General features: G+C 44.4%; 1 protein-coding gene across 17 annotated transcripts in view; it reads left to right on the forward strand.

The window, feature by feature from the left end:
• Positions 1 to 25215, forward strand: part of CADPS (calcium dependent secretion activator) — a 457537-nt gene that overhangs the window by 178479 nt on the left and 253843 nt on the right. For all 17 annotated transcript variants that reach the window (XM_036331698.1, XM_036331680.1, XM_036331681.1 and 14 more), the window contains exon 4: positions 17048 to 17128. In XM_036331698.1, the coding sequence (XP_036187591.1) occupies positions 17048 to 17128 (81 nt within the window). The remainder of the gene's footprint in view (positions 1 to 17047; positions 17129 to 25215) is intronic.

Below are 25215 nucleotides of genomic sequence, written 5' to 3' on the forward strand. Positions count from 1 at the left end.
GTCTCTCCTTTAATGTCTTTCTTAATGTCTCTATATTCACCTTTCACAATGGAAATTTAATTATAACATGTTCTCTTGGGTTAATTTGAATTGTTGTAGAGTTGTCCACACAGGTCAGGTAAAATAGAGAATAGAACAATTTTCATATACTTAAGACAGACTTTATATTATAAGCACTCTAATCAGTATTTTTATGGCAGAGACTGCCGGGCTTCTTGTTCCAGTATCTAGAAGGGTTCAGCAATCTGGAGAAGGGCTGTGTGTAACTTAAATAACAGTCCAGAGACGAAACATAATTTTGAAAGGCATTATAGGGAATCAGAGGAGCCTAGCTAAAGAAACTAAGATCTTCTCCTCTCAGGACCCCTTGCTATTTATTAACACAAATTGTCCTAAGGCAAGGTGGAGATATACACTTCAAAGGGTAGGGTTAGGAGGTACAGAATCCATTGTCAGATTGGAAGAATTTGCCTACGGCTGTTCAGATGTTTGGCCAGTAGGAGGCAATAACATGTAGATTAAGATGCCCTGAGCTGTCTGGCAGCAAGCAATCATCCCTTTTCAGGTTTGGGGAAATGCCTTTAGCCATTCCCAACAGGCAATAACATATGTGATTCAGCCCTTGTTGAGTCCCCAAGTTCCATCAACCTTTTGATGAAACTCTTGCAATTATGGCATGCTGGAATTGGCTTCCGGCAAGAGCCAGTAATGCTCACAAAATGTTTTATGTCCCCTTACTTTTTCTAGCTCCCCCTACAGTTAGGTTAGGGCTGTATGACTGGTTCTACCCAACAGGCTGTGAGTTTCCCATGCTCTATGTTCCCCTGTCACAGTGACCCGGGAAGCCACATACTGAGATGGCAGGGTCACAAAATCGTGGTGCTTCCATCTTCCCAAGTCCCCCAGTGAGTGAAACGCAGTCCCTCATGATCCCATTGGACATGTAGAATAAGCAAGAAATAAACCATTGTTGTCTTAAGACACTGAGATTTCAGGTTTAATTTGTTACCATGGAATAAATTAGCCAATCCTGATGAATTTGTCCCCCTTTTGACTTTACTTTAAAAAATATTAATTTATATTTTTAGGGTAACACATGGCTATCCTTGCTTATGACCGACTGGGATTAATGACCTCAAGTTCATCGAAAACACAAAATCTACTTCTGAACACCCCCCCAACTATTTCTAACTTGCTGAATATGGCAAGAGCAGCAGTCATTGATATATTCCCACGAATAAGTGAAGAACTGTTGCCTGTATTAGAATAGATGACATCCTGATACCTTTGCTGATCTGTAGCACATGAGTGTATTGTGGGCAGGAAGCATTTGACATGTGCTGGCAATGTAACTTGGGGTATGCTTTGTCATTTCCTTTTTCTCATCTATTGGGAAATTTGGAATCTCATTTTTTAAAAAATCCTCATTTGAGGATATGGTTTTTATTGATTTTAGAAAGAGAGGAGGGGAGAGGGACAGAGAGAGATAAGTGAGAAAGAAACATTGATCAGTTGACTGCCGTACACACCATAGCCTGGGTATGTGCCCTGATGGGGAATCAAACTCTACAACCTTTGGTGTACTGGATGACGTAGCAACCAAGTGAGCCACACCAGCCAGGGTGGGACCTCATTCTTTTTAATACTACCTGTTCTTCTTGCCCACAGACTCTTTTAAAATAACTAGTAAATATATGTATATAATTGACCCAGCCAGTGTGGCTCTGTGATTGAGTGTTGATCCATGAACCAAGACGTCCCTGGTTTGATTCCCAGTCAGGGCACATGCCAGGGTTGCTGGCTCGATCCCCAATAGGAGTCATTCAGGAGTCAGCCAATCGATGTCTCTCATCGATGTTTCTATCTCTCTACCCCTCTCCCTTCCTCTCTCTCTAAAATCAATAAAACCATATAAAAATAATTTTTAAAAATATATTGCTACTTGGTTATGGATTTGACACCAGGAATTAATGTTCCTTTGACAGGTCTTAACCAAGGTGAAACACACCCTTTATAAATATTTTTGATTTGAACAATGGTATCACCAATGTAGACACACTCTTCAGGGCAGAAAAAAATGAGATAATGATATATGTGGGAAGACTTGTGAATACACCCAGTTTCTACCAGCTACTTATGTAATGATCAGCCTGGGACTAGAAATTAAGCATGTCTTGTATTTGTGACATGCCGCTCAAAGGTAACAGAGGTGCCTGTGACAGTTCTCACATACCCTGGAAATTATACTACTTGCCTTAATTTTAGTTGATGTCGGCAGCTCTATAATTTAGAGCTCTGCAAGTTTTCTACTGCCTGAGGTCTCTGTTACTTACACACACACACACACACACACACACACACACACACACACACCTGCATGCACATAGACATTCACTAAACCATAATTGTAGAAGCTGCAAAACTTGGTTTCACTTTGACCTTGTGAATAACTTTTATATTGCATCATAAATATTTGAAAATGAAGGTCACTTCCTCTTAAACAGCAGGCATTTTTAGCAAAAGCGTTCGATTTTATTAGTGTATAGAGGTGTTTTAGATATTATCAGCTGTTTCTGGATTTCCCCTGGGGCACATTATTTTTGCCAGTTACAAATTGCTTCTCACCATGACTTGATGCTGCTGAGATACAAATGTTGTTCAACAGCACAAAAAGGCATTTTATTTTTTACAAAATGTCAAAATCAGCTGCCTGAACAGAATTTCAGAAATTAGTAGTGATTAAATCCAAAACTAATGGCAATAAAAATAATAATTTACATTTGTTCAACATGATAATTTTGAAAAATAACACTTCTTTTCTGTTTTTTGAAGGGATTCTAAAAGTTATCCCTACTGGCTGTAGTAATAGTGAGATGGTTAAAAGCGTGCACTCTGGACTCAGAACTGAGTTCATACCCCAGCTCGACCACTTCCTTTAGATGTTACTCTCATCCCTCTGAGCCTCGGTTTCCCCATCTGTAAAGTGGTATTGATTGTGATAGGAATACCTAACACACGGATTAAACGAGACCGTGAATGAAGCACTCGCTATGATGCCAGGCTGCAGTCAATACTCAATATTCAATATTCAGTACATGTGAAGATGGACCAGCAGTGCATAGCAGGCATGTTCTGTGTTTATCCTGCTCTCACAGCTCATAGTACAATGCTGAGTACAAAGCAAGTGTTTAATGAATATTGTAAAGGGCGAGCTGAGTGTTAATATTTTCAGTTTCCAGATGAGGAAACTGAGGCTCCCAGAGTGTAATTGCCTCACACCCCTGTTCTTCACACCCCTGTTCTTCACACCCCCGTTCTTCACACCCCTGTTCTTCACACCTCTGTTCTTCACGCCCCTGTTCTTCACACCTCTGTTCTTCACACCCCTGTTCTTCACACCCCTGTTCTTCACACCCCTGTTCTTCACACCCCTGTTCTTCACACCCCTTGAGTCAATTACTCTGTTCCCTTTGCACCTAAATACTCAATGTCTGTGATACACCCAACGAGGATTTATTAAGCTTAAAGCATTTCCATTCAGATTTCTATGTAGGTCATGATTTGAGCACCTATTAAGTGTCAGATGCCGTGCTAAGTGCTTGGGAACATTTTTCTCATTAACTCATCAAAACAGCCCAGCAGCCCAGCAGATATCATTATCTTCATCTTAAATTTAATTTTGCCAATATCCTTGCTCAGCTGCCATGCCTCAGTCACTGGAGATTCTATAGGATAAAACAGACAAGGCCCCTGTCCTCCAGGCAGGCGCAGTCTTACAGAGAACATGCCCGGGAGCACATAACGCCAATGTGATGGGAGTGGTGAAAAAGGAAGTTTGGGATGCTATGGGGACCTAGAGAATGCGGCCTTGGCTGGGGCCAGGCAGCCTCTTAGGGGAGCAATATTGAGGCTGGAAGTCAGGTTAATGAGTACGTGTTTGCCAGACGAAGATGGCAAAGGAGGGCAGAGCGTGAGCATCAGCTGGGGGCCCTGAATGAATGTCATGTTTGAGGTCCAGAGGTACAGAGTGGCCTGAGCCTGGAAGGCAAGACCCAGTAGCGGGCGATAAGGCTGGAAAGCGGAGCAGGGCCAAATGGCAACAGCTCCCTCAGCTTTGATAATATCCTGGGACCGGGGCTTCTATTGCCAAGGAAAATGGAGCATGATCGAGGGGTCTTCAGCAGGAGAGTAACATGAGCAAATGCACGTTCAGAAAGATGAGCAGAATGCAGCGCTGAGCGTGGATTTGGCCCTTGCTCTCAAAATGTGGTTCGCAGCATCAGCAAACCCAGGAACTTGTTAGAAGGGCGAATTCTTGCATCTTACCCCAGACCCACTGAGTCAAAGCTCTCCCGGGCTGAGGCCATGATGTGTGAGAACCACCAGCTTTTGGTAGCGGTTCTCATTTTTTGCTGCGCATTGGAATCACGAAAACAGTTTTTAAAAATACCGATGCCCGGGCCCCAACTGATTTAGTTGGTCTGGGTGCAGCTGGGATGTAGGGATTTTCTTTCATTTCCCCAGGTGGTTGCACTGTGTAGCAGGATTGAGAACCGCTGTATCAGAGAGGATACAGGTAAACAGGTCAGTGCTCCAGGATAGAGACCATGGCAGTCGGGCCCAGGGAAGTAGATACACAGAAGAGATGGCTTCAAAAGATATTTAGAGGCGACTCACAGTAACGCGAGGATAAACCGACCTGGTCCCAGCATCCTGTCTTCACAAACCTCCTGCTTCTGCACATCCTGGACTTCAGTTGCCACACTCTAACCCAGAAAGGCAGTGCCCACTCTCTTCTTTGAATGAATGGCTCCAGTTCCCCGTGTCCCCAAGATAGTGTGGGTGAATCGGACCATCGCCCACCCCAGCTGTGAAGATCATTAAGATGACCCCCAAAAAACACAGCTGTGTCCTGCATGCTGGATCAACTGCAGAGACCGACAGCAACATCACTAAATGATAGCCTTGGCTCCGTGGACCCGCTCCGCGCTTGACGAGTATTGCCTCCATTCATTCTCATAACAAGCCTCTGCTCTTGGCATTGTTACTCTTAGCACTCCCACTCTGCAGAGGAGGCCGCAGACAGAGGTCATATATTGTCCAGTGTCATGGGTCTGTCTGGTAAGGGGCTGAGTAAAGACTTGAGCTCAGATATGACTGTTTCCAGTTCCTGGGTCCGTGACCACTATGCCCTACAGCTATTCTGGCCCAGAAGGGAGATCTAAGACATGTGACACTTGGAAGGTTTCCATACTGGACTGGCCAGCAATGTCTATAAAAGCAAGATGATACATCGCTAAAGAAATCAAGGGGGCTTCCCTGAAAAAAGGGAGTCTCAAACCAGCCCCTGAATGATATGGAAGATGGGGAATGGTGGGAAGGAGAGAAGAGGTCACTCCAGGGCTGGGGTGGGAAGGGAGAAAGCCTGGTTGAAAACTACAGGGTCATAAAGAAATGGATTGGTTTTCTGTTTGAGGTGTTTTTTATGTTTATTTGCTTCTTTCTCCGAGAATTACTGCCTTTGGAGCTCTTGTGTTCTATTTACTGCATAGCCAGAAGCCAGCAAAGACATAAAAGCAGTGACTCAAATGCAGAGGATGTTCTTATTGGCTGGCACACTCTGGAGCTCAAGCCTGCATTTTGCAATCAAAGAGACATAACACCCTTTAGAATGGAAACTTTGACCTGCTCAAGGTCTTCTCCTGGAGAGAAATTAAGGCATAATAAAAAAAGACACAAATAAAAAAAGATCTTATTTTAACTCTTCCACAAATGAGGTGGAAAATCCTTGGGGGATTTTTATAAAAACAGAAGGTAGCTGAGTGGGAATAGGGCACCAAACCACATTTTCACGACAGATACCCCTGGAGCAGAGCCCTGATGGAGACTCAGAGGGGGGCAAGGCTGCAGGTTACAGCAGATTCACCCCAGTTGTAATAATCTATACTAATAAAAGGGCAATATGCTAATTAGACCAGACATCTTCTGGACAAAGCCATGGTGGCAGGGGCCGAGGCAGAGGTGGTTAGGGGTGATCAGGCCGGCAGGGAAGAGCGGTTAGGGGTGATCAGGCCGGCAGGGAAGAGCGGTTAGGGAGTGATCAGGCCGGCAGAGGAGGGCAGTTAGGGGCGATCAGGCCACCAAGGGGGACAGTTAGGGATGATCAGGCCAGCAGGGGAGCAGTTAGGAGGCAATCAGGCCGGCAGGCAGAGGCAGTTAGAGGCGATCATGCTGACAGGCAGGTGAGCGGTTAGGAGCCAGTGGTTCCAGATTGTGAGAGGGATGTCCTAAACTGGCAGTTGGACATCCCCCAAGGGGTCCTGGACTGTAGAGGGTGCAGGCCGGGCTGAGGGGCCCACCTCCCGTGCATGAATTTCATGCACCAGGCCTCTAGTATTGAGCCCCTACAGTGTGAAAATGTCTATTATTATCACCATTGCAATAGTCCTGAGAGGGTATTATTTTAGAGCTACAGGTACAATTGCTCAGAGAGGTTGAGTACCCTGGCCCTAGTCACACTGTGAGGATGTGAAAGAAGTAGGGTTTGATTTCAAGGTTTTCTGATTCTAAAATCCATGCTCTTTGCTCTAAGGGCCATCCCTTCAGTGCAGGGCCAACTATCTCTGGACTACTGGCAAACTATTTATTCTTGTTTGTTTGTTTGTTTGTTTGTGGTTAGTAATCTTCACCCGAGGATATTTTTCCCATTGATTTGTAGAGAGAGCGGAAGGAAAGGAGTGAGGGAGAGACAGAAACATCAATGTGAGAGAGACACATCGACTGGTTGCCTCCCACACCTACCCAAACCGGGGCTGGGGATTGAGTCTGCAACCTAGGTACATGCCCTTGACCAGAATTGAACCTGCGACCCTTCAGTCCATCAGCTGTTCTAAGCACTGAGCAAAACCGCTTGGGGCAAACTATTTAATCTTTTGAAGCTTGGTGTCTTGCCTTTAAGTGGGGGACGCCTGTCCTGCCACTTTGTGTTATTATGATCTGAATTTGCACCAGTATGCAGGCAGCAGAACGCCAAGTGCTAATCTAATGGCTGTAAGATTGACAGAAAGCACTGTCCTCTGCTAAGTTCATGCACACACCATCTCATTTAACCTCTTACCAATCCTGCAAGGTAGTGATTACCATTCTTGTACCCATTTAGAGTTAAGGGAGTTGGGAAAAAGTTGGAAGCTAAGACTCAGAAAGATCTAATAACTTACTCAGCGTCCCTCAGCTTCCAAGGGGACAGGCACCTCTACAAGGGATTTGAACTCCTACAATCTCCACAGTGGAGGTGGACAAGGGGGAGACAGGCAGTAAGAGAGGGAGGAAAGGGATTGGAGGGGGCCCCCTTCATTGAATGCAGTAATGCAGCCACAGTCCCAACTTCAGCACGTTCTGGACAGGAGCGTGGGCAGCCACCGCCTGGCCAGGGACTGACACTGTCCCGGCTGTAACTTTCCACACTGCAGTGCAGCAGGCAGGCAGCATGCCCTGGAGCTGAAGGAGGGCAAAAAGGTGGAGCTGTGGATAGGAGTGACTTACAGGGAGGCGCCTCCCCCTCTGCAGTAGCTCTGGGCAGCCTCCTTCTGACACTGATCCCTGGGACCTGAGGGGCCGAGCTGGGAATGGAAAGGAAACCAGGGGAACAGATGGAGCTAAACCCAGGTGGGCAGGTGGCTTGCAATGCAGCTGCTTGGGCACACCTGCCTCAGCCCCAAGGCCCAGAATTAAGGGTGTGTTATCAGGATCGGGCCTGCTTACATGCCAGCAAAGTTTCGTTTTTTCCAGTTTCTGCACAGAATGGCATTTCCCGGGACACAGCCCCTGAACTGCAAGACAGTAGCAGCTTGGGAGTTTGGTCCCAGCTCTCTCACTGATGATTGTGTGACTGTGAGCAGGTCACTTTCCCTCTTTAGGTCACGGTTCATTAGCAGGTGAGGCAGTCATCAGAGCCTGCTATGCATTTGACACCAGGCTAAGTCACACCTATCACTGCCCTCGTGGAGCTGACAGCTAATAGGTAAATGCCAATAACGAGGGGAATGCATGTAAAGTTACAACCGTGGCAAGTGCTAACCAAGGAGAGGTGCATGGTGCCTGGGAAGCAGGTGACAGGAGCAACTCACCAGTTTGGAGGTGTCAGAGAGGCATGTAAAGCTGGGGGTGAAGGAGAAGTGATTAGCAGTCAAGGGGACACAAGAGAGTGCTCTGGGTGTGGGGAGCAGCAGGTGCAAAGGCTTGGCAGCAGGAGGGAGGGACCCAGTGGATCACCCCGAAAGGGGTGAGACGCCCCACAGGCCGCAGAGCTCGGCAGCGCCTACCCCCCAGCTTGAAGTTACTGCATCATTTCTAAAGCTGCTTCCAGACACAACTCTGGACCATTTTCACTTTAGTCCTTATGCTGAAGTGGGTCTGTTTGCTCTGAGGCTGAGTATCACAGACTTTTCCAGGAAGCAGAACAATTATGCAAATAATGCATAATCTGCCTATTTCTGCTTAAATTCTCTACACATTTGAATCATGCCTTCTCTTGGCTTGACCAACGGCTGCCTCACAGCCATAAAATGATGACTTTGAAAGAGTCTAGCGCAGGCCTCACCTCCATGTCATTGAAACATGTGAGCTCGGGGAATTCAGGCATTCCTCAGGAAAGCCCCCTGCCTCACTGTCCAGGTAAATCCTCCAGGGCTGGAGGTAAATGAGGGGGCGCTGCCCCTGGGCCCTGTGATGACTTCTCCATCACCCTAGAGGTCAGACAGGGCATTCACAAGTAGCTGCCTTTTTCCTGAGATATAGACCCATTTGCATAGCAGGGTTGCTCTCCTCCGCCCCTCACTCCCCTCCCCCCCCGGCCCTCACCCTCTACCCAGCCACAACTTCTGTCCATGGACACAAGAAAAGTGAAATACACACGAGAATTGCATAGATGAGCATATGCCCAAATGTGCTGTTGGGCTGCTCAAATGTACTGCACTTGGTCAGATGAGTTTGGGGGATGTGGGCCACTGGAGGCTGCCTGGTGTAGGCTCGTGGCTCTCCGGGAAGAGGGGAGGCCCAGCAGACTTTATCTGGCTACAGAACCCTTTCTCATTGAGCATCCGCAGGACTGATGTGCCCCCGAATATAACTTTGAGAAATGCTCATCTAGGTTTCAGACTCCTGGGACATCACCTCAGATGAAGGGATAGTGACAGAGAGGTCCTGACTCTGGCCCAAGATGCTCCAGCATGTCCACTCCAGGCTCCCCGGTTCCTGTATCTGCTTTCGTCCCTAAATCACAAACATCAGGGAGAGGAATTGGTACCTGATGAGTGCCACCCTAAAATAGGGCTAAACCTAGAAACTATTTGCTGAAGTATAGGACCTGCTATGTGCCAGGACCATGCTAGGTGCTTAGCACATGTATCTCATTTCATTCTCCTAGCAGCATGCTGAGGTAGGTGTCTTATCCCCGTTTTATAGACGAGGAAACTGAGGCTTACGAAACTTCCCCGTGACTTGTTCGATCCCTTTAAGTAAGGAAACCTCAGAGCCAAGACTCGACCCAAGTCAGCCTGATGTGCCTCGACGCACGCCTCGCGTGGTATCCTTTAGTCCTCTCAACAGCCGTGCGAGATAAACATGATTCCCACTTTGCAGCTGAGGAAACTGAGGCTCCGAGAGGTGAAGAAGCTTGACAAGGTCATGGCGCCAGGGAGTGAAATAGCTGGGCCCAGGCTCCGCTTCGCCGGTTCCCAGGCCGTGAGCTCTGCCACACGGTGTCCCTGCAGGTGCTGGCCTGCATTTTTGTCTTTGCACTGACTGAAGGGCAGAGCCGTAACCTGCAGGGATTCCCAAGCCTTGGGGCGGCTTGAACGGGTAGTTTAGGTGATACCTGTCCGTACTTGGGCAGCGCTAAATCAGTTCCCCGGGACTTTAAAAGAAAAGCCCAGCAAATAGGAGAGATCTGTAATACTATCAACAACAAAACGTATATTTTTAAAAAATAAAGTAAAATAAAGGAAAGGAAAGAAGCCCAGGGAGAGAGTTCCCTCTGTTTGGCTGCAAATCAAAACAACCAGACTGCCTCCGCCTGACCTGTGCTAGTGGGAAGATTATTTGCCTAATTAGGTAAAGAGCCTTAATGCCCATGTCCATGCTTTAACCCTAATGAGCTGGTAATGGGAAAGGCTTGCCCTTGGCCTGGCTCGCCAGCCGACCTTCCCCGCGGGGTGGAAAGGACCAGTGCAGCAGACGGAATCTTGTTTCCATGGAAGCGTGTTCTCTGGCTTTCTTGCCAGCACTTGAGAAGATAATTACTTGATTTCTCTTTATATTTTTGGATTTCATGCAGTGGGGCTGTCAAGCCCTTGGCTGAGGATGTCCTCTATCATGCCAGGCTATTTCAGGGAACTTGGGCTGCATGTCCGTTGTCATCTTCCCTTCAGATGGTTAGCGTCAGGCCGCAGTGTCCGCCTTCCACTCGTTCCTGCTAATTAAAGTCTAGGAGCAAAGGGGCTTGGCCTGGAGAACGTGAAAGAGAAACCAGGGAAATTTGTCAAGAAATAGGAGCCCCTGATCGCCTTCCTTTCCTGCGCAGACTCTCACAGGAAGACTTCAGATCTACATCAGGGGGTGCTCAGTCCCTTCTGACCTATTCTCCTCTGAATCTTTGACGCCCCATTGTGGCCCATGTCAGAAGCACAGCCAACATGAGCGGTCTAATAACACCAGGGCAGCCACCATTTCCCGAGGGTTTGCTGCAGGCTGAGCAGTGGGCTGAGCCCTTTAATATATCCATGTCTCAGTGAATTCTCTTGACAGCCTTAAGTAGAGTTATTATCCTGATCACTCAGATGAAGCACAGAGAGGTTAAGTAACTGCCCAAGATCACACAGCTACTAAGTGGCAGAGCCAGGATAAGGACACACCCATTGCTATCATTTCTTGGAAGTGGGGTAGGGATCTCTTACAGCTGCCCCAGAAACCAGGAGAGATCAGCCAGTCATGATAGGTGGCAAAGGGTAGATAATTTATATGTCTCCCCCGTCCTGCCCCCCAGTGGAGGCTCTGTGTGTGAAATCGGCCCATGTGTACAGGGAACAAAGTGAGAGCTTTGGGTTAGTTCATTGTCAGGACCAATTAGAACCAAACAGGGCATCTGAGAAGGAAGCCCCTGTAGCACAGAGCAAAGAGCTCCACTTCGAGGAGGGCAGAGCCCCTTTTAAATGGCTCATATCACTTTCCCAGCGGTGGGACCTGGGGCACGCTCCTGAACCTGACTGGGGCTCAGGCTCCTCATCTGTAAAATGGGGTACTAATCATACCTGCCTCATGAAGTTTGTGGGATTTCCCAAACTGCTCTGTGGGATATTTGTTTTCAGTGCTATAATTGTGTAAAAGGCAAAGCTACATGCAGTTAAATAGTTTTATTTACTCTAGAATTTCCCAGAATCTTTATTTTACTGACGTGTATTATAAATGTGCAGGAGGGAGCAGCATTTCCTGACCCCAGAGTCCTCTTCTTTGGAGAATTAACATTAACATCTGTTTCTTGGGATCCTTTAGAAAAGGCTGAAATATAGGTCATGGGGTACCTGGGCTTGATGTAAGCATCAATAAATACTAATCCGCTCTCTTTGTGCCTGAATTGTTCAATAGCCATATCTGTTCTTGATGGATTTAAAGTGTCCCAGAGGCAGGGTCTGGGTCTGCTTTGTTCTTTTTGGATTCCAGTGTCTTGGCATATCAAGACATTCAATAGACATCTGATGAATGAATGAGTAAATGAGTGAACCAATGAATTAATGAATGAAGTTTAGTGTAGACCTAGCATGCTCGTCTTCAATGCCGTCATTCTCTGCTGTTTTCTAGTTGCATCCGATGGGGCCGGTGGGAGAATTCATATGCCTCTGCAAAAGTTAGTAATGGGGATTGTTCTATTATGCTGTTTTTTCCTTTTAAGTTTTTAAATCATTTTTTTATTGTTGACACTAGAGGCCCAATGCAGGAAATTCGTGCAAGGGGCTCAGCCCTCACAGCCCTAGCTGCCTTGGCCCTCACTGCCCCGGCTTCGCCTGGAAGGTCGTCCAGATAGTGGTTTTGTGTTTGGTCTAATTAGCATATTAACTCTTCATTATATAGGATTCTAACAGATGTTCCATTTACCCCCTTTGCCCACCTCTACCCAGCTCCTGTCCCCCCTCACTCTAGCCATCTCCACACTGTTGTCTGTGTCCATGGGTTATGCATATATGTTCTTTGATTAAACCCTTCATCTTCTTTCATCCAGTCCCTCCCTCCTCCTCTCTTCTGATAGCTGTCAGTCTGTTCCTGTATTCATGCCTCTTTTTCTATTTTGTTCATCAGTTTATTTTGTTCATTAGAATCTACATATAAGTAAGATCATATGGTATTTTTCTTTCCAATGGGCTTATTTCACTTAGCATAACTACCTCCAGGTCCATGCATGTTGTAAAATATAAGATTTCCTTGATTTTTTATGGCTGTGTAGTATTCCATTGTGTAAATGAACCACATCTTTTTATCCACTCATCTACTGATGGGCACTTGGGCTATTTCCAGATCTTGGCTATTGTAAATAACATTACTATGAACATAGAGGTTCATGTATTCTTTCTGATTGGTGTTTGAGATTCTTAAGATATAGTCCTAGAAGTGAGATCACTGGGTCAAATGGGAGTTCCAGTTTTAATTTTTTGAGGAAACTCCATACTGTTTCCCACAGTGGCTGCACCAGTCTGCATTCCCACCAGCAGTGCACGAGGGTTCCCTTTTCTCCACATCCTTGCCAGCACTTGTTGTTTGTTGATTTGTTGATGGTAGCCATTCTGACAGGTGTGAGGTGATATTGTGGTTTTAATTTGCATCTCTGATGATTAGTGACATTGAGCATTTTTTCATATGTCTATTGGCCACCTATATGACATCTTTGGAGAAGTGTCTATTCAGGTCCTTTGCCCATTTTTTAATTGGATTGTTTGTCTTCCTGGTGTTGAGTTGTATAAGTTCTATCTATATTTTAGAAATTAACCCCTTATCTGATGTATCATTGGCAAATATGTTCTCCCATAGAATGGGTTGCCTTTTCATTTTTTATGATTTCTTATGCTGTGCAGAAGCTTTTTAGTTTGATGTAGCTCCATTTATTTATTTTTTTCTTTGTTTCCCTTGCCTTAAAGGTATATCAGCAAAAACATTGCTACAAGAGATGTCTGAGATTTTATTGCTTATGTTTTCTTCTAGGATTTTTATGGTTTCATGACTTACATTTAAGTCTTTTATCCATTTTGAGTTTATTCTTGTGTGTGGTATAGGTTGGTGGTCTGGTTTCATTTTATTGCATGTACCTGTCCAATTTTCCCAGTACCATTTTAATCTTTATTCTTGAAAGTATTACATATGTCCCCTTTTCCCCCATTCCAGTACCATTTATTAAAGAGGCTATTTTTTACTCCATGCTCTTGCCTCCTTTGTCAAATATTAATTGATCATATAGATGTGGGTTGATTTTTGGTCTCTGTTCTGTGCCATTGATCTATATGTCTATTCTTATGCCAGTACCAGGCTGTTTTGACTACAATGGCCTTGTGTAAGTATTGTGATACTTTCAACTTTGTTCTTTCTCATGATTGCTGAAGCTATTTGGGCACTTTGTGGGGGGGAGGGGGTGGATTACAGATAAATCTTTGGAGTGTTTGTTCTATATGTGTGAAATTGGTATTTTAATGGAAATTCATTGAATCTATAGGTTGCTTTGGGTTGTTTAGATATTTTAATGATATTCTCCCAACCCATGAATGCAGTTTATGCTTCCACTTATTCATATCTTGCTTTATTTCTTTCTTCAATGTACTATAGTTTTCCGAGTACAGGCCTTTTACCTCCTTGATTAAATTTATTTCTAGGTACCTTATCTTTTTGTTGCAATAGTAAATGGGATTGTTTTCTTAGTTTCTCTTTCTGATAGTTCATTATTGGTTTATAAAAATGCCACCAATTTCTGAATATTAATTTTGTATCCTGCTATTTTGCCAAATTCATTTAGTAGATCTAGTAGATTTTTGGTGGAGTCTTTAGGTTTTTCTATGTATAATATCATGTTATCTGAGAATAATGACAGTTTTACTTCCTCCTTTCCAATTTGGATGCATTTTATTTTTTCTTCTTGTCTGATTGCTGTGAATAGGACTTCCAGTACTATGTTGTGAATAGGACTTCCAGAACACTGAAAGGGGACATCTCTGTCTTGTTCCTGATCTTAATGGAAATGCTTTAATTTTTGCCCATTGAGTATGATGTTGGCTGTAGGTTTACCATATATGGCCTTTCTTACATTGAGGTATATTCCCTCTATTCCCACTTTACTGAGGGTTATTTTCCTTTTTCATAAATGGGTGCTGGATTTTGTCAAATGCTTTTTCTGCATCTATTGATATGATCCTGTGGTTTTTATCCTTCATTTTGTTTATGTGGTGTATCACATTTATTGACTTGTGTATATTGTACCAACCTGGAATAAATTCCAGTTGACCATGGTGTATGATATTTTCAATGTATTGCTGGACCCAATTTGCTAATGTTTTGTTGAGGATTTTAGCATTTATGTCTGACAGAATTCTCAACTTTAGCCCCTAACCAAGTCACATTGCTGCCTCTCAGTGAAGTGGTCAGATGCTTCCTTTGCATATGTATTTTGAACAAGACGTTTCTGAGTGTTCCCAGTGGATTTGCAACTGGTTCTAAAGAACTGTTGGGGTTCAGGGGGAATCAAATAGAAACAGCTCATTGGAGCTTAAAAACAACATCAAGGATATATTGTTTTCCACATGTATCTAATGGCAAGCAGAGACCAGTGGACCACTGGTCAGCAATGTGACTGTTTACAGAAGGTTCTCTTTATTGAGAACAGAATTTACAACTCCTGTTCTCTGGACATTATGCAAAAACACACAAAATTTAAGTTAGAAAAATCTTAGTTGGTCAAAGTCTAACAGATATCCTTACTGCAGAACTTCTCAGACACTTTATGCATTTCAACTGAGAATTTCCCCAAATGTTTTGGCCATTTTTCTGGAGCCTTCTAGAACCCTTTTTTCTGGAGTATCCAATAACACTGATGTTTAGTAGAACACCCTTTTGGAAATGCTACCATAGAATATATTGCCAAAAGTTGCAGTTTTGTGTTCTATGACATAGTCCTGCTCCTCAAAACTGTGGGAAGGAGAATGGAATAGAGTGATAAAAAAAAATACACAGCATAGCCTTGGCCTGTGTTCTTAGTGGTTAGAGCATCGGCCCATGCTCTGAAGGGTCTGGGCTTGATTCCCGGTCAAGGGCAGGTACCTGGGTTGTAGGTTTAATCCCCTGCCTGGTCAGGCCATGTGCACGTGGCAACCAATCGATGTGTCTCTCTCACATCAATCTCTCTCTCTCTCTCTCTAAAAAAAGTTAATGGAAAAATATTCTTGGGTGAGGATTTTTAAAAATGCACAGCATAAAGGCAGATGGGTTTCTATGTGTTTTGTAAAACAAAGACTAGCCATGATGCTTCAAAAGTATGACCAGACATTTTCTAGTGTTCTTCTTAGCAGCTGCCTCTTGGTACAAATAACTTCTTTCCTATACCATTTTACAGCATAGATGACATTATTTCTTTAGCATGAAACTGGGTTTTCATTTTCAAATTTCTGAATAAAAATATCATCATTTTCAAGTTTATGAATAAAAGTAGCTTTTGAAAGAAAGGAACTTAGAAAACATACAGACTTCCTATGCTACTTTTTGTTGTGAGTTAATATTACTAAAAAGAAGAATAAAGCCCATCCTGGTTGAATGTTATTCTTCCCTACTTATGAACTTTTACTCTGGTTAAAATAAGTAATAAATTACTGAACAAAGCAGACTCAATTATGGTGTGAAGGATGACACTAGGCTCATTTAGAAATAAAGGGAAAACTTCAATTCACAGGGCAGAGGTGAGCAGCTCTGGCCTGCCACCGGTTGTTGTACATAAAATTTTATTGGAGCACAGCAGTGCTCATTTACTAGTATTTACATACTAGAGGCTCAGTGCATGGAATTCATGCACTGGTAGGGTCCCTAGCAGCTGCCGGCTGCCAGCTGCCGGCCAGGGCCTCCTTCCCTCCCTCCCCGCCGCCGGCCTCACCCCCTGGTGGAACTTCCAGTCAAAGGGATAATTTGCATACTATGCTTTTATTATAGATAGGATTGTCTATGGCTGTTTTCACACTTCATTAGTCATTGCAATAGAGATATATCTATGGTCCTCAAAGCCTACAATATTAACTATATGGCCCTGTACAGAAATGGTTGCCAATCTCTTTCATAGATTCATAGAAAGATGTGGAAAAGATGGAGATTATATAACCACCCCCTCCATTCTATAGATGGGAAAATTGAAACTAGAGATAATAAGGAATTTTCCGGATTTATTTATGCTTGCATGTTCTAATCCTTACAGCATAATAGCTCTAACAACCATGGAAGACAAAAGATAGATTTCAGCTTAGACAGCAACCCCAGCTGAGTGGTAGTGGCCCTCGGGAGTGCTGGTTGGGAAGACTCAGTGAGAAGGAAAGCAATGGCTGACTGATGTTGCATGGTCCATCGGCGGGAGAGCAGAAGAATTTGTGCCATGGAGGCACTATGGAGGCACACTCTGCTCCACACATTATAGCAGTTCATCTCTTTCCTTGTATATCTGCTGTGTAAGCACTTTCTTCATTGGGCCAAAACAGAGGTGCTGCATGGGGCCTCCTTGAAAACACAGCTGCTTAGCAGTTCACACGTGATTCTTGTACAAGCTCATTCCGATATCTTTCTTAGCAACTGCCAACCACTTCATGCTCTGCCTAAAAGAATGTAACGTGGGATTTCATTGACACTGGACTTGTCTATTACAGGAATTTTTACTTTTAGTGAAACATGTCCATGGAGCACAGAGTGGGGGTGTGAGCTGGAAAGCCTTGAGTGTATTGGCTTTTGTGACACAGACTGAAAGTCTCCATGTTTGTGTTTCTCGCAGCTGGACAATCCGGATGAGCAGGCAGCACAGATCCGACGGGAGCTGGATGGACGACTCCAAATGGCAGACCAAATAGCCAGGGTAAGGACACTGGGGACATGTGCTGGGGGACCAGGCCGAAGTCCCCCACGGGAAGACACATTATGAAGAGTCATCAAGAGATAAAACTGAGGATGACCACGCTGGGCCTCCACCCTCCTTTCTCAGGGCAACTCTCCCAGACTTAGCACATGTATTTCCCAGACTCTATTCGTTACCCAAACTCCAGCCTCACCTTTCTGCTGAGTCCCAGATTGCTATTTCCACTGGCTAGTGAACATTTCAACCTGGACAGTGCCCTGGTATTTCAAATGGAATGTGTTCAAACTCTGACTCCATTCTTCTTCCTTTGACCACATGCATACACCTACATTTATCCCCCTTGCTAGTCTCTGTCAGGTACTATGGATGAAACCTCCTAATCATTCTCAACTTCTCCTTCCTCCCCACAGCACTCCCCACTCAACCACCCACCCAGTTCATTGTCTCCGCCTCCTAAATGTGGCCCCGATCTTGTACTGCTTTCTAGCACCACAGCTAGCACTTTGATTCAGACCCTCATCTTCTATTCCTGAATCTTAAAAATGGCCTCCTAATGGGTATCCTTGCCTCCAGTCCCTCCCCCTCTCCTGTCCATTCTTTATGCAGTTGCCATTATAAAACTTATATATGAACATTTCAAAACAGAGCCTCAAAAATCATTCCATAGCACCCCCTATTGTCCCCAAAACAAAACATTACCTCTTTAGAATGATATCCAAGGGTCTTAATTCATGGATTATATCCTTCCTTATTAACATCACCTCCCACATCCTTCCCACTAGACATCCCCATTCCAACTACGGAGAATGTCTCCCTCTGAAAATTCCAGGCCTTTCCCAGCCTTATTGCCTTGGTACCCACTGGTATTTCAACCTGAAATGACTTTCTTCTCTCCTCCAACTCAGCCTCCAGTACTCAACTTAAAACCCCTCGCTAAGAGCTTAGCAGTTGGTTCTTCCTACTTTTGTGCTTTATTCATGCCACATATGAACCTTTATTATAACAGTGCATTGAATGGTGGTGATCCGTTTACGTGTCTGAGCATCCCAGTAGATTGGGTTTTCCAGGATTGGGATTATATCTTACTATTGATGACTGTTTGCCTAAGTATTATCCCTATCCCTGCCATTTGTGTTATTATTAACAGTAGATATGCTAGCAGTGTGTATTGATTGCTGACTCTGTGTCAAGTATACTAAGTGCTTTACATGTACTATCTCATTAAATTCTCAAAGCTACCTTATGAGGACATTTCAGTTATCACTCCTATTTAGAGATGGGAAATTCAGACTGAGGAACTGTTAAGAGGCTACACTGCACCCTTAACTCAAATCTGAGTTGGGAAAAGGGTGAGGTTCTCAGCCCAGGAGCAAAATTTGAAAGTGGGAGACAAATGCATTCATAAAAATATATAATATTTTAATGCAATATTTATACTTATAATTAATACAGAAAACATCTATGAAAAAAACCAAAATACCAAAATATTAAATAACCTATCTTACTGGTTCTATGGTGGCAACAGGCATGTGTGCATGTGAGGGTAGGAGCTGTGGGAGAGGGAAGGGAGGATGGGCAGAGAGTGGAGCCTGGCATTCAACCTTTCTCTGTGAAAAGAAATATCTCAGGACGTGGACACAAGGAAAGGAATTCTACTGGAAGAGAAACTGAAGAGAGGTTCCAAGAAGCATGCAAAGCCCATTTGTGCTCACACAGTTTTATTGAAATGTTTTGTGTCTTGTTTTTGGACACCTTCAAAGTTTATATACAGTCAGTCTGGTGGTTAAAAATAGTATGCAGTTATGGATTTGGCTAAACGTAGTATAAAAGGCTCTTATGTTTGAAAATCCTGCTTAACATGGGAGTAAATATCAATAAGGCTTTAGAATTTACTTCTGCAAACTCAGTGTCTCCACAACAAATTATGTTGAAAATGGAGGTCATTTGCTCCATTCCCTGCCTTTAGGTAGCAATTACACCCAAGTATTCATCCCATTTAAAGAAAATCACGCACACACATACACACTTCAAAAACAAGATCATGGCACCTTTATTTTAGTTGTTTTGTTTACTTTGAGGTTTCACATGATAGTTTCAGAACCTAGTGTAGGCTAATTTTAATGTTTCAAAGACCATGGATGAACAACAGTGATCCAAGTTGCTCATCTCTGCACAGTAGATCAAAGAACTCTCTCTCCAGCCCACACCATCAGATATTCTGATACCAAGTAGAATATTAACAACTTAGAATTAGACTTTCTTAGGTAATGAAATAGGCAATTAAAGCGAATCTTGGTCATTAGTTATAGAGCACGGAGAGTAATTTCAAAGTAGATGGAAGCCCCCCCAACCGTTTAGGGTACAGAGGATTTGTATGAAAATCTGCCCACCGCAATCTCCTGTTCTGCTCGAAACAGACTGCCCTCTTCAGGGCTCATTCATGCCAGTGGCCCCTTGGCACAGTTAGTTGGTCCTGGAAGTGAGCTCTTCATCTAAGTGGAACCAGTCACATTTCTCAGCCTGCCCTGGCCATAGTAATTGGCCCAGCACTGGATGCCTGCCCAATGCAACTAAACCAATGAGTCCTTTCCCTGGGCTATGGACTACATGCCAACAGGGCTGTGCCTTTCAGGGGTAGGAAGATGTCTGCAGCTATTTTTAATTCTCTTATGTGGGGACAAGAAGAGGGGAGAGTGAGGCCAACATAGAGAAAGAAGCCGAGACAGGGACTATACTGAAATTCTCAGGATGGTCAAGTCCCTGTTTCTACTTATTCTTGAGACTCAGCTGCGGAACTGCTTTTCCCTCAGTTTAGTTGGATTCCAAGAAAAATACATTCTGTTTTTGCCTTAAACAAGCTCATCTCCTAAACATTGAATAAAATATCAAGATCTCAGATATTGGCTAATTCATGAAGAGATACTGAAACGGGCACCCTGCTCTCTTTCAGCACGCCTAGATTTTCCTATCTCCGGCTTCCCACTGGATTTTAGCGAGGGTGTGCAGCTCAACCCATATGGCTGAACATCAGCTCCTGTATATTTCATAACCAGAAATTCCTGGATGAGGATGTCATCCATGTAATTCACTCTGTTCTCTGAATTAAAAATGGGTAGAGCATTTTGATTGAAAGTTAGAGGCACCAACTAGAGGAAGCTTATGGAACAAGAGTGGATGAACTCTAGGGATTAGGAGTGTCTCACAGAGCTCATGGGCAAGATGCAGCCAAAACCCAGAAAGGAACTAGAACCAGGGCCTGCCAAGTGGTCAGGACTTCCCTCATCTCTTAAGTCTGTGTGTCCTGTTCATCATCCCTTCTTTCTCTGCAAACCAGCCTTCTTTGCTTCTCAGATGGGAACGTGGCTGCTACACAGCTCTCCGTGTTTCCAGTGTGGCCAAATAGGAAATCATTTAGCCAATCAACCTCTCTCTCAAATCTTCTCCCTATCTCCCTTTCCCCTCTTCTTACTACCACCTTCAATGTCATAATTTCAAGAGGCAGGCCTCTGATTGGCTGGCTTTGTTCAAGGGCCAACCCCTGGAGCCATTAATAATCCACTGTGGAAAGAGAATGAGGGCCTCACCAAACACTTGGATGCTGGAAATACGCCACTGAGGATGAGAGTGGTACCTAAGAGGTCAGGCTGTTGAGTGAAGTGGTCATTATAAATTGGGAGACACCTCAAGATATGCCCCAAATAAAAAAACTATGACTTACATGGTATTTACTATGTACCAGACTCTCTTCTAAGCATTTTGTATTTATAGACCATCTGACCCCCCAATAACCTTATGAAAACGATGCTATCATTATCCCCATTTCATAGAGGAGGCTGAGCAGAGATAGCAGAGGACTTGGCCAAGGTCAGCCGATGACCAGAATCTGCAGTCTTAACCACTGTGCATACATTACCATTATGATAAGCCTTCCCAAATTCAGGCCCTCAGTCTCCTCATCACCCCAGGCCACGGCTCCAACATGCCCTTCACCCAGGCCTTCATCTTACCTCATCCTGACATATCTCTCTCTCTCTCTCTCTCTCTCTCTCTCTCTCTCTCTCTCTCTCTCTCTCTCTCTCCCCCCCCCCCCCCCTCTCTCTCTGGTAACCAGTCCTTTATTAAATGTGTCAGGCTATCCGATTTCGCCTATACTTGAGAGTAGCTTTTGACCTGGGGCAAACAGTCCTGGAAGTTACAGTAATTCTCCCACTTTTGGCACATTGAGGAGTTTGTGATGTGCCCAAGCTCACTCAGCTGGTAGGGAGGAAGCTGAGTGCTTTAATGCCAAGTTTCATGCTCCTCTTCTGGGCGATCAGGTGACAACAGGAAGTTATGCCAGGACAGGCCTGCCCCAGGTCCTCTCTCCCTAGGGGTTGCCCCTCCAGGAAACTGCTTTCTCCCTTCCACTAAACTTAGCTGTGTATTCTCCTCAGCTTATCCAGAGGCCGAATGAAGCCACAGCAACAGGCAGAACTGGCTCCTGGAATTCTGAGTCCTTTCTACTTTGATTTCTTTGGAATCTGGAAAGGAGGTTGAAGGACCCAAGGTTGTTCTGCCCCCAGCATTCTCATCATCGCACACGTATGAAAGGCTCATGTTTGCCTTTTCTTCTTAGGAGAGAAGAACGCAAGGTGGCTTTCCCCTACCCACAGTCCTGACACAGTACCTATCAATTCCATCACACCAGCGCCCCACGAATTCTCAGGCAGGAACCGCTGCCCTCACCCGCACTGTGAACACCAGACATATGCTGCCTGCAAAGTTCCATGAGCACTAAATGTATTTTTTTTTAATCTTGTAGAAAAGACTTCTTAATCCCTATTCAAACGTTTTCCCAAATCCTCTCAGGTTGATAATAAAGGGTCCCCAAATTTCACCCAGGGATTAAGTCTAAGTTATTTAAACTGTGTGATCAGTAAATGACACTGGAGTTTAAACAGGCAGGTTGTGCATTGGTGCTGCTATGATATTTGTCAGTCCTTTTGGCCACATTTTAGGGTAAAATTCCAACACTCTTGGGCTAATTAGATAAGACAAACAATACAGCTTTTGTAGTATTAGTGGCAGAGGTCTGGATGCAAAATAGCATTGTTTTTTCAGGCTATCATTTAAATGTGAAGTTGCCATTTAGACCCCTATTCTCTGCAGAGAAAAATTTCCATCTCATTCCATGGTCCTGTTGCAAACATTGATGAGACTATGCCCCCAGGAAAGAAATAATATCCAAACATTTCCCTGATGGAAAAGTTCTGCTTCATACATTGCCAAAACTCAGACAATGGATTCCTCCCCTACCAGAGAAGGATGCTGCTCCTAGCTAATACATTAATTTTGCTGTACCCGGCATCCTCCCTGCGTCAGGAAGTGGTACAGTATCCGTGAGCACAGAGGGGCTGAGCTCAGTGTTTTTCCTGAAAGAATTGTATAGGGAGCATCTCCCCGACCCTGGCCTTTGTCAGGGAGCTAAGAACCCAGGGAGATCTGAGTTTAAGGAAAAGTCTAAATGCCAAGAGGTCGTCTGAAGTTTATTCCAGTGACGGGAAGTCCATCCAATTCATAAAAGCTGAGGAAGTAAGACCAAGCCACTCAAAGAAAGGTTTCAGTAAAGAAGCCAACCCAGGAAACTGTGGTACCTTTACTGCCAAGACCTTCGTTTTCTTTCTTAACACACTCCCCCCCCCGCCCCCTTAATTCACCCCTGCCCACCATCCACATGCACTGGTAATAGTGGAGTGGCCACACGCCTGCCCACCACCCACATTCACTGGTAATAGTGGAGTGGCCACACCCCTGCCCACCACCCACATTCACTGGTAATAGTGGAGCGGCCACACCCCTGCCCACCACCCACATTCACTGGTAATTGTGGAGCGGCCACTGCTGCGGAGGACAAGCTGTCACAGCTCTGTGCTGAATGCTGGGACGTGAGGCGATGCTTGGAGGGTCACTGTGCTGAGAGCCCCATCATGCTTACCTCAGCTCTTCCCTACTGTGTGGTAGCTAAGAACATGGTCTCTGGGTTTCAAATGCAATTCTACTAATGACTGATTTAACTTCTAAGCCTCGTTTTCCTCTAGAAAGTAGAAATAAATAATAGCACTAGACTCAGTGGGTTGTTTGACAAATTAAATAAGGTAACGTAACTTCTTAGACTAGTGCCCAGTACAGTTACCACTCAGGAAATGCCAACTAGTATCATGACCTTTACTACAGTCACCATCATTATTAGTGGTATTGTTGGCATTGTTGGTGGTAGCATGGTGCCTGATGTATATGGATATGCATATATGTATATGTGTATATGCTTATATGTATGTATATATGTATATGTGCATGTACATATGCATATGTATATGTGCATATGTGTATGTGGATATATATATGAGTATGACTATATGTGTATATGTATACATATATGGATACATGATATATATATACATGGACTCACACACATGCACACAGTCAGTGGTCAAAGGAATTAAAGTTATTATTTCTTACTCTTCACAATAACTTTATGAGATTTATTATATCCCCATTTTTAATGTGGAAACTAAATTTCAGACAGATTGAGAAAGCTATCTAAAGTCACACAGCTAGTAAGTAGCAGACCCAAGATTCAAAGGAGGTGAAATCATTTTTGCTGATGTGGCTGGGATATGGTTCCCTGGTGGCTTTTGTACCCCGCACATCCTCTGTTACCTCATGTGTCACACGGTGTCTGATTGGTTGCTTTCTGCCATGGCCCCTCATACCATTGCCTCTCTGCTGACTCCTTTGTCCCCCACAGCAACCATACTACCCGACACATGACAGGAAGCGCTTTAGAGATGGAATTGAATGACTGCACCACTGTTGGTGAGCTCCCGCGTCTAGGAAGTGTTCTTCTGCCACTTCCTTTCTTCTGATTGTCCACCAGGACATGTCATTTGAGCCCTTGGGGTCTCGGGATCCGCTAGAGTGGAGTACACTTGTTAGCTTTTACACATACCCACTTCATCCTCTGTGGGCAAAAATGCAAAGGCAGAAAAGCAAAGCAAATGGCCGACAGCTGTTAGCACTTTCAAATGCCATTTTTCAAGATGTTCCCCAAATCCCTCCATGTTGCCGAGCACACACTCGCCTGTGGGAACTGTCCTTGGGAGGCCTCCCCACTGAGGAATGTTATCAGCCCAAAACAAAAATAAATGTCCAGCTAACATTTTCCCTGGAAGACTGTTCACCCGTATGCTCTGTCTTTTATAGCGCAGAATGAAAAAGCAATCCTTTCGTTGAGGCTAATTTACTCTTACGCGTGGGAAAGTACAATCAAGATGGATGACTCTGTTTTCCTTATTTTGGCACAACTTCACGTTGAAATGTGTTTGTGATGGGTCTGCTGCTCAAAACTCCCCTCAAGAACCTCAGCTTAGGTTGACAGGATGCTATTTCTTCTCCAGGCTTACGTACTCAGGGTAGAAAAATGACCTTGTTGCCCCTTGCACACTTCTGTTTTCTGTGCCTTGTTTTATGATGTCATTGGGGACTGTCTAACTTCTGAGAGGAGTGTCATTCTTTGGATTTTTCCAATATTCTGCTGCATGGAAGTTTGGGGGATGCTAACTCCAGGCCACAGTGATATTGTCAGTGACCACTGGGTCTTCTTCCTAAGCTGCCAGACTGTAGAGTTAAAAGGCCTTGAGTAGTCTCGGAAGATGCTTGTGACAAAAGGACTGCACTTGATGGTAAGGTCTCTCAAGGTTGATTAGAAGGAAAGCACACACTTTGTAGACATGATGGCTTTTTCGCTATCTCCATGGCGACTTGAAGGCCAGCAGCTGCCAGTAGAAATCAGAGGTACCCAGCTGTCCAAGAATCCCAGGTAGTTAGGAGGTTTGTGCTCCAATATGAAGAGAAAAGAGAGAGGTCAGTGTAACAGCCCTCAGGCTGTTAGGATGTAGCCTTTGCTGTTTGGCCTCCTTTAACATAGCCCTCGAGACTATGAATTAACCTACCTCATTTTTCCCTTTACTCTCACAAGTGCCATCTTCGAAAAGAAATGGAAAATATTTTGTGGCCACGTACAGTTATGTACACCTTCTGAGGTTCAT

The sequence above is a fragment of the Myotis myotis genome, unplaced genomic scaffold, assembly GCF_014108235.1.
Source record: "Myotis myotis isolate mMyoMyo1 unplaced genomic scaffold, mMyoMyo1.p scaffold_m19_p_13, whole genome shotgun sequence".
Lineage (NCBI taxonomy): Eukaryota > Metazoa > Chordata > Mammalia > Chiroptera > Vespertilionidae > Myotis > Myotis myotis.